Here is a 10,233-nt window from a genome sequence, read left to right on the forward strand (position 1 = left end):
GAGTTCATTCCTTACAAGCTAGCCGGTGGGAGGCCTGAATGTAAGAAATGATAAGCGGCGAAACTAAGAGTTTCTACATTATATGTTCGGCAAATAAATAAATAAATAATAAAATAATAATAATAAAATAAATTATATAAATATATTAGCAACAGATTATACATATATATTTATAAAGTCTGGAATTTATCTGCAGAATTATCGGAATTATTTATTACATTTAAAACAGCCGTTTCTTTTTGGCATCGACACAATCCCATTTTGTTCACATCAACAGTATGGTTTGTGCGGTCGTCGTTGTTAGCAGAGTGTGCTTCGTATTAGTCTGTCTGTGTTGATAGTGTGACTGAAATTCAGTGCAAGCTCCACCTGCCCGGCGCGCCTCTCTTCACGCCGACTGTTAAATAGTGCGCACCCACTGTCAAACGACCGGCTAGCATTCAATAGTAGCAACGGTCCGTGGACGCACAGGAATGACTTCAAAAGTCTGAGCCTTAACAAATTCTGCAGGGCATAAATATATGGGGGAATTTTTCTGCCATAATCCAAGAGCACACATGTTCATTGCTCCGAGCAGAGACTTAGTGTGAGCGCGAGGAGACGTTTTGAGTACAATCATTACAAGTTTTGAGAAGAAAGACATGAAGTCCTGTTCTCAGACTGAACATGTGTGATTATGGCAGAAAAATTCCCCCATACGTCTTGAGGTGGCGCTGTTTCTCCTGTACGTTGTACTTAAAAACAGGAATGTGCTTTGGTTGAGTTTGTAATGATAGTCTATTCAAATAAGAGTAGCACTACTTGAACATATTTTTTTTCAAGTAAAAGTAAAAAGTTGCCATCCAAGAAATTACTCAGGTAAGAGTTAAAAAAGTCAGTTTCTTTCAATTAAAAACTGATGAAATTCTTACTAAACTTGCAGGTGTGTGTGTGTGTGTGTGTGCGTGCGTGCGTGTGTGTGTGTGTGTGTGTGTGTGTGTGTGTGTGTGTGCGTGCGTGCGTGTGTGTGTGTGTGTGTGTGTGTGTGTGTGTGTGTGTGTGTGTGTGTGTGTGTGTGTGTGTGTGTGTGTGTGTGTGTGTGTGTATCTGTCTGGTGAATTTTGGTTAAAACATGTCTGTCCTTCATTCAGTGAAGTTACTCACAGTGGGTAGAGAATCCAGAAATGTTACTCAAGTAAAAGTAGTGATACTTATAAAATTACTCAAGTAAAAGTAAAAAGTTCAGCGTAGTAAAATACTCCTGAAAGTACTGGGGGTTTTTTTTCAAATTAGTTACAAGTTGAGTTTATGTAACTAGTTGCGACCCAACTCTGATGTCAAACACTAACATGAGATGTTTCGATGAAGAGTGACTGGTTTTAAATATGGAGCAGAGAGAAAGGCGTGAATTAAATAACGGTTTACTTGAGGATACATCACTGGTGATAACAACCATCACAAGAAGTGATGAACTGTTTTGATGCTTCACAATAGCGCCTCGTAAAGTCAAAATAGCTGTATTACACTTTCACGATTACATTCCTGCTTTTATTTGATTTTTTTAACTGTAGCGTGCCGCTCCGAGCAAGGATGAAGCTTTACTGATGGTTTTATGACATTTAATTCCTTCAAAGAGCGCATTCCATACGTCCTAGCATTATAATCCACTTTACAATGTTTCAATTTACATTACTTTACGACTATGACAAATAATCATGTTGACAGACAAGATATATTAAAAGTAAATACTTTTTTACAATCAACGCACCTTTTGACCCTTCGGAGAGGCTGTCAGTATAAAATAATGTTTCTTGCTCCGTGAAAAACAAAGTGCCGTACTGTAATAACTGTTGTATTAACTGCTGTAACTTACTAACAGCTAAATTTGGGAGAAAACAAACTATCTGTTATACAACAGCACTAGACAGAAAGGGCTAAATCCAAAATTAAACGTATACAGCTCAAAGCAGAAGTCAAAAATTACTGGCAAAATAAAACACTTTCAAATTTTCTGTAATAAAAGCACTACTAGTTATTTACAAAGTCGTCTTTCGTTTCTCGATTCCAAGGATTTTGCGTTATTAATATTAAATATGAAAAGAAAGACAAATTAACCTTTCTCTTACTTTGCATTTTGTCTTCAACAAATAAATATTTGTGGCAATGTCATATTTTGTGTTTTGAAACCATCAAAAGCTCCAATTGCCAAATTATATTATAAATTATGCACAGTCCTAGTAAAACAATAGTCGCCACTTTGCATTGTTTCTTATATGTTCAAGTGTTTACTGTTCCTTGTTTTTCTCAAATAACCTGAAAGAAAGTTACTTTAAAAAAACAAAAGCAAGATCGGTAAAATATTTGATACCGCAGTAAATATTTTATTTTCCTGCTTGTTTTTTTGAATGTCAGCAATATCAAACAAGATATTTCAAATGTTCATTAAACCGAGCTAAAACGAGCTTGTTCGAGTTTTCGGCGCTCTATCAGTCAGGCCTTCCAGGCTTTCAAATCCATCGCAGTCGACAGCCAGTCTCAGGCAGGCGGCGTTAAACGCAGCACCGAGGCAGCAGTCAGGGCTAAAATGACGTTCAGCCGCTTGTTATCCCGAGCTGTTCTCATTAACAGGGGTGAGTTAGTCACAGCGTGGTATTTAAGAATGACTAAAGTTTAATTTGGTTATTCTTAATTAAAACACCGAGGTTGTTTTCCAGTCTGACCTTAGCTTAGCATTAGCGCGTCGTTTTCTCACGGATGACTTCTTTTCTCACTGCAAAGATTAGAATTTAGTGGTAACCGTGATGCATTTATTGCAGCTAGTTTAACCACTAGATCATTGAAATCCCGGGTCCATTGTTTCAATCCTATCACAGCTGCCCTTTCATTCCGTTTGCTGTCATGTCTGCTGGTTTAGACTCAGATTTACTAACTTACAGAATCTACTGATCAGGATGTAGTATTGTGTTATTAATGAATTGGGTTATGGTTCTTTAACTGGACTTTAGTTGAATTCTGATTGTATTTTCTGAACTGATTTAGAGATGGGACGTACATCCACATTTGATTGCACCTATATAAACACACACAATTTAAGTTTAAATCTTATTAAAATAAATTAACTGGCAACAACAGATCATTTTATTACACTATGCACTGATCTCCTTTACATTGTTCAGAAGTGATTTGGTTCTACTCTGATTTATCATTTGTCCAGTCTATTTTTACTAACATTTTAAATGCTGTATTTTTAATGGGGGTCAAAACAAAGGTCATACCAACCCCCCATTCAGGTTGCTTCTATGTTTACACTTATTTTGAAGACATTTTGCTTTCCTTGTCCCCAAAACTTTTTTCTTGTGCTATATTTCTGTTTCATGGTAGTATTTATTGTTCATTAAACGCAGTGTGTGTGTGTGTGTGTGTGTGTGTGTGTATTTCAGCCGGATCCAGATCAGCCTTCACTAGCTCCAAGACGGACACAGCCAGCCCCAACTGGCTGCAAGTGGGTCTTGCGTTTGGAACAGCGGCTTTTATCTGGGGCCTGGTGAGGACCAATGTTTGTGCACTAAGAGACATAAGTTAGCATGGCAGCTACATGATGGTGACCGTAGATGAGAATGAGACAGGTCATAAAGTGATGTACACGTAGTAAAACGTAGGGGTGCACCTATAAATCAGCTCTGATTTCTTTAAATTTAGGAGACACGTGATTGGCCGATACTTAGATGTGAAACTGATCTCATCTCTCTCTGCCATCAGAGAATTTCAGACCTTTGCTGCAGAAATTCTTTTGGAACCTTGGTCAGATCTGTGCCTTGCCACAGTTCTGTCTCTGAGCTCCTGGGGCATTTCCTCCCACCTCATGATTCTCATTTGCTTTGAGCTCTTATGTAGACAGTTGTGTGCCTTTCCTAATCAAGTTCAATCAGTTTAATTAAACACAGCTGGACTCCAATAAATTAGTAGAACCATCTCAAGGAGGATGAGAGGAAATGGACAGCATGTGAGTTAAATATGAGTGTCACAGCAAAGTGTTTTAATACTTATGACCATATAATATTTAAGTTTTTCTTTTTTAAATAATTTGCAAATATGTCTACATTTCTGTTATTTTCTATCAAGATTGAATGCTGAGTGTACATTCATGATAAATAATGTGAATAATGTTTTTTGATTTTAGCAAATGGCTTCAACCAAACCAAGAGTGAAAAATTGAAAGGGTTCTGAATACTTTCTGTTCTCACTGTAAGTGGGAGCCTTGACAGACCCGCCCACCAGGTCACGTCTGCATCTATGTGGTTAGCAGCAGTTGCCCCACTGTTGCTAACTTGACAACATTGTTGCTATATTTAGAGACTTTTCAGATTAAAAAAAATCTTTATCTGCAAAATGTATAATCGTCGGGTCAGGCTGCCTAAAGAGTGGTGATTGGTCAGAAGACTGCAATAGGTGCACCCCCAGTGGACTTCATCACAAATCTTACAACTTTCTGGATGTTAATGTGTTTTTAAAATTAGTTACTTCCAGCATACTGGTACTGCAAAAAAAGATAAAAGTTACATGTAGGGAGGAATCTCTGAAGATGATTTAACCTGTTAAGTGTTTGTTTCTCAGTGAATGACTGTGTCTTTCACCCACAGCTCTTCAAACAGCACAGCACAGATGTTCATGAGTATGAAGTGAAAAAAGGCCTTCAGTGATCTGTACAGAAGGCAGGTGAGCATGGTGTGAATGCTGCCGTTTATGACTTTATATCAGTGTGAGGAATCCTGATGCGTTTCTCTTCTCTTACAGGAAGCGTTTGGATCCTCTCTGTTGGACACATCTGCTTCTGTTCCATGTAACCCCCCCAACCTAAACTCTGTAAAATACAATGAAATAAGATAAATAAATGTCATGTGTGAACTGTGGAGTCCTGATTACTTTGCGTATGTAATTAAGAAAGCTTTGACTGACACTAGGACATTATGCCTGTTTTCACTGTGGTACAGTACTTCTATTCATCAACTTTACACTCTTATTACTGTCCCGTGTTAAAGGATGCAGTCATGTTCGTGATGATGCATGCTGGGAGCTTTTATCTGAACGAAGACTTTATCTGACATCATTAATTCATCTCACAGTTACTTGAAATGAGAGTGGAGAGCAAAGGTGGATCAACAAAGTATTGACTCAGTGGGGATGAATTCAAATACACTTCACACTTTTCAGATTTTGAAAAACACTGAAAACCATGTGTCACTTGTATTTACAGTTGTGTGACTTTGAGTTGGTTGTCACAGAAAATTGATCTAAAATGTGGTTTGTGATTCTTATGGTGACAAAACATGAACACCCTGCAAATGTTTGATTTTCCTTGACAGTGATTGTTAACATTTCATTTATGAAACTGTCATCCAAAATGAAAACAAAATTCAAGTGTTCGCTTTGACTTCATCTACTTCAACATGAGCTTAAAAGTATGACAAATAAATGATCTCCACATGCTGCGTCCTAAAACAGGTGTGGAGGCATCGAGGCTCTATGACTTATAGGGGGTGATTAGTGCCAGTGTGAGGTAACAGCTTCAGATTCAACAGACAGTAGGGAGGCAGAACATAAAGCAGATTGTAGATCTACTCAGTCTTGTTTTGAAGAATTATAGTGTGGAGAGATTTGATGTCATCAACATTCAGAGAACGTGTTTCTGTAGAGCATGAAAATTACAAGGATGGTTAAATTCCTTTTCAGAAGTATATTTCTTCTTTATTTCCAGTTTCATTTCTTTTTCTCCTGCCCTTACTCGGGGCCACAACAGTGAGGGCCACACTATCAATGGAGACGGACATTAACCGGCTGGAGTGAGACCTGACAATGAAGAAAGCTTATATTGTCCAGTGATGGACTGGGTCACGTTCAGCCAGTGACCGCTGTAAAAAGTCATCACCACCCCAGGCAACCATAATGGTCTTAGTGGGAATTCCTCTATCTACTTGTATTAGCTTTTTTTATTTATAAAAGCACCCTTCTGGGCCCCCAATTGAATACAGTGCTCCAGGTTCGGAAGCACCCCTCATAGATCTCCACTGTCCTCTGTCATTACTCGCCCGTCATACATTCCTGCTGCAGTTTCTCAACAGTCCTCTATCCACTTGACTCTACAGCGCAGCTCTGCTGACGAGATTTGTTTTTGTTTTTTTTTGGCAAAGAGACGGAGCGGAGACGGAGTGCGGCAAAAACAAAACACATATCGGAAAAGGCTGATTTTGGCATAAACTGGTATGTGAATGGTTTGGTTGGAAATGGAGACAGGAAATGAGGAAGACATGGATTTTGAAGGGTGGACGCCAGTGGGGAGAGGAAGAGGGAGAGGACGGGGAAGGCATAAAACAGATGAAGGAAAGGAAATGGGTGATATTCAAGGAAATAAACGAGAACTGGAAGGAAGTAGTTCCGAAGAAGAAAGGATAGTTAGGAGGAAAGTTGTGAGGGAGGAATTTAAAATAATATTAAAACTTAAGAACGAAGAAGAACAGGATAACATCAGCCCCATTGTGGTGTCAAGAGAAATAAAAAAGAAAATTGGAGATGTTGAAATGGTAAAGATTTTGAGAGATGGAAACCTATTGGTAGTTTGTAAAAATGAAGAACAAAAAAATAAGGCTTTAAATGTGGATAATATATGTAAAAAAAACTGTGTTGGAGAAAAAAATTGTGGGAGAAAATAAAAAAACTAGAGGAGTGATTTATGGGATCCCTTTAGATGAAGATCTTGATAAAATTAAGCGAAGTATTGTAGGAGCAAAAGCAAATAACTTGAAGAGATTGTCAAGAACAATAAATGGAGAAAGAGTAGGAAGTTTGTCAATCCTCATTGAATTTGAAGGAAAAGAATTGCCACAAAACATCAAAATAGGTTATCTCAGTTTTCAGGTCAGACCTTATATCCCTCCACCACTTTGTTGTTTCAAGTGTCAAAGATATGGACGCATAGCAGCAGTTTGTAAAGGGAAGCAAAGATGTCCAAAATGTGGTGAAGATCACAAATTAGAAGAGTGTAAAGAAGAAGCACAAGAAAAATGTTGTAACTGTGGAGGGCAACATAGAGTTACGTATGGAGGATGTGAGGTAAGGAAGAAGGCAAAAGAAATTATACAGATTAAAACAACTAAAAACATTAGTTATGCGGAAGCTGTTAAAAATGTGAAGGAGCAGACAACAAGAAAGAGTGAACAAATAGCGAGCCAAATCCCACAGCAAAACAAAGTACAATCAGAAGATAATATCACAGTATCAGTAGAAAAACTAATATTATTTGTAGCATATGTTATCAACTGCACGGACCAAGCCAAGCATAAAACTGAGAAAATTAAAATAATAGTGAGAGGAGCTGAAAAGTTTTTGGGGTTTAAAGAGGGATCATGGGAGAACATAAACAAAAAGCTGGAGGTAGATGGTAGATCAGGACCACCAGGTGAAAATAATTAATGCTAATATTACAATGGAATGCAAGAAGCTTAATTGCTAACGGACAGGAACTTAAAGGTTATGTTGATAGTCTTGAGGATAAACCAGAAATCATTTGTGTTCAGGAAACATGGTTAAAAACAACATTAGATTTTGTGATTAAAGGATATAATAGTGTTAGAAGAGACCGACAGGAGGAGAGAGGTGGAGGAGGATGTGGAATATTTATAAAACAAGGGATTCAATATCAGGTATTAGGGAAAGGGAAAGAACTTGAATATATAGTAATTGAAATATGGGAACAAGAAGGCAAATTTAAAATAATAAATTTTTATAATCCATGCAAAACATTATCAATTGAAATATTGGAGGAGTTAACCGAATATTTGGAAGGGAAAATAATTTGGTGTGGGGATTTTAATGCAAATAGTACATTGTGGGGTAAAAGTAATGATAGAAATGGACAAGTTATAGAAGAATTAATGGGAATGAAAAATCTTATATGTATTAATGATGGGAGGGGAACAAGAATCAATGTAAGAACAGGGATGGAATCAGTTATTGATTTAACAATTGTTTCAGATGTTTTAGCTGGTATTTGTGAGTGGTTCATTGATAAAAATTCAACAATAGGTAGTGATCATTATCCCATTATAATAAGAGTAGGATTAAATTTAAATAAGAATATAAAGGTCAATAAAAAACTGAATTTTAATAAGGCAGACTGGATTAAATTTAGATACTTGAGTCAAATAAATTTAGAGAAAGTAGATATGACAATGGATATAAATGATATAAATTTAGAAATTAGTGAAATAATTATGGAAGCAGCAGATAATTCTATAAAGAAAACAAGGTGTAGAAATGATAAGAAAATGGTGCCATGGTGGACAAATGAATGTAAAAAAGCAATAAAGTTAAGAAATAAAGCATTTAAAGTACTAAAAGGTAACCCAATTTATAAGAATTTAATTGATTATAAAAGAAAGCAAGCAATGGTAAGAAGAACTATTAAGAATGCTAAAAGAGAATATTGGAGGAATTTCTGTAGCACAATAGGGAAAGAAACCAAAATAGAAAAAATTTGGAAAATAATTAAAAGAATGAATGGCATAAGGAGAGAGTTTGAATATCCTATATTAAAAATGGATAATATGAATATAGTAAGAGATGAAGATAAAGTTGAAATATTGGCAAGAACATTTAGTAAAATTCATAGTTCAAATAATATTAGTGAAGAGGGAAGAAAAGGGAGAGAAAATACAAAACTTAAATATAAAGAGTTAGTAGAGAGTGTTGAAGAAACAAATAATCTGTTAAATGTTGAGTTTACAAAAGCTGAATTGAATTCTGCACTTAGGAAGACAAAAAATACAGCACCAGGTAAAGATCGGATTTATTATAGAATGATAAGACAACTTAGTGAAAAATCAAAAGATATAATATTGCAATTATATAATAAAATTTGGGAGGAGGGAAAACTACCATTGAACTGGAAGGAATCAATTATAATACCAATAGCAAAACCAGGAAAAGATAATTCAAACCCAGAAAACTACAGACCAATAGCTTTAACATCCAATGTATGTAAAATAATGGAAAGAATGATTAACAATAGGATCGTATATTATTTAAATAGTAAAGGATATATATCAAAGTTTCAGAGTGGTTTTAGAAAAGGGAGGAGCACTAATGATCCAACGTTATGTCTAGAGCATGAAATTAGAAAAGCACAAGTAAATAAAGAAAGTGTAGTGGCAGTATTTTTTGACATAGAAAAAGCATACGATATGATGTGGGTTGAGGGATTATTAATTAAACTATGTATGTTGGACATTAAAGGAAAATTATTTAAATGGATTAAAGACTTTTTAACAAATAGAAAAATACAAGTTAGAATTGGTGACGTAATCTCAGGAAAATATAAAGTAGAAAATGGAACTCCGCAAGGAAGTATTATAAGTCCGTTATTGTTCTTAATTATGATAAATGATGTATTTAAAGATATTGGAAAAGAAATTGGATGTTCACTTTTTACAGATGATGGAGCTGTTTGGAAAAGAGGGAAAAATGTAGATTTCATTGTAAGAAAATTACAAAAGGTTATTATTGAAATAGAAAAATGGGCGTTGCACTGGGGATTTAAGTTTTCAGTTGAAAAAACAAAAGTAATGATATTTACTCAGAAAAAATTAAACAAGGAAATAAAATTAAAATTATATAATCAAGAATTAGAGCAAGTAAAGTGTATAAAATTTTTAGGAATATGGTTCGATGAAAAACTAAAATGGAATATTCATATTCAAAAAGTGGTAGATAAATGTAAAAAAATCTTAAATATTTTAAGATGCTTGGCTGGCAGTGACTGGGGAGCAGATAGAAAATCTCTAAAACAGATTTACATTGGAGTGATAAGATCTAACATAGACTTTGGTTGTATAGTTTATGGTTCAGCAGCTAAAACACATCTGGTCAAATTAGACATTATTCAACATCAGGCATTAAGATTATGTACTGGAGCATTTAAAACCACACCAACAGCAGCAATAGAAGTGGAAATGGGAGAAATGCCATTAGATTTAAGAAGAACAAAACTAGAAATAAATTACTGGTTAAGTGTACAAAGCAATAAATTTGATCATCCAACTAGAGAAATTTTAAGTCCATGTTGGGAAAAAGAAAAGAAAGAAATGAGGAGTTTTGGATGGACAATTGAAAATAAAATAAAAGAATTTAAAATGAATAGTTTAGAAATAAGTCAGACACCAATATCAATAACACCACCATGGATTCTACCAGAAGCAACAG

At 35.5% G+C, this 10,233-nt stretch overlaps 1 protein-coding gene across 1 annotated transcript; it reads left to right on the forward strand.

Annotated features, from left to right (window-relative positions):
- Positions 1-2,481: 2,481 nt before the first annotated feature.
- On the forward strand, positions 2,482-4,891 carry ndufc1 (NADH:ubiquinone oxidoreductase subunit C1). Its single transcript, XM_023328874.1, has 4 exons — positions 2,482-2,609; positions 3,420-3,523; positions 4,620-4,691; positions 4,774-4,891. The coding sequence occupies exons 1-3, from the start codon at positions 2,564-2,566 to the stop codon at positions 4,677-4,679; spliced, it is 210 nt and encodes a 69-aa protein (XP_023184642.1). The 5' UTR covers positions 2,482-2,563; the 3' UTR covers positions 4,680-4,691; positions 4,774-4,891.
- The last annotated feature ends 5,342 nt before the right edge of the window (positions 4,892-10,233 follow it).

This window comes from Xiphophorus maculatus, chromosome 23 (genome assembly GCF_002775205.1).
Source record: "Xiphophorus maculatus strain JP 163 A chromosome 23, X_maculatus-5.0-male, whole genome shotgun sequence".
Classification (NCBI taxonomy): Eukaryota; Metazoa; Chordata; class Actinopteri; order Cyprinodontiformes; family Poeciliidae; genus Xiphophorus; species Xiphophorus maculatus.

Coding starts and splice junctions, on each gene's coding strand:
- ndufc1 (XM_023328874.1), top strand. CDS start 2,564: ATGACGTTCAGCCGCTTGTTATCCCGAGCTGTTCTCATTAACAGGG. Junction 2,610..3,419: donor AGCTGTTCTCATTAACAGGG/GTGAGTTAGTCA, acceptor TGTGTATTTCAG/CCGGATCCAGATCAGCCTTC. Junction 3,524..4,619: donor CGGCTTTTATCTGGGGCCTG/GTGAGGACCAAT, acceptor TTTCACCCACAG/CTCTTCAAACAGCACAGCAC.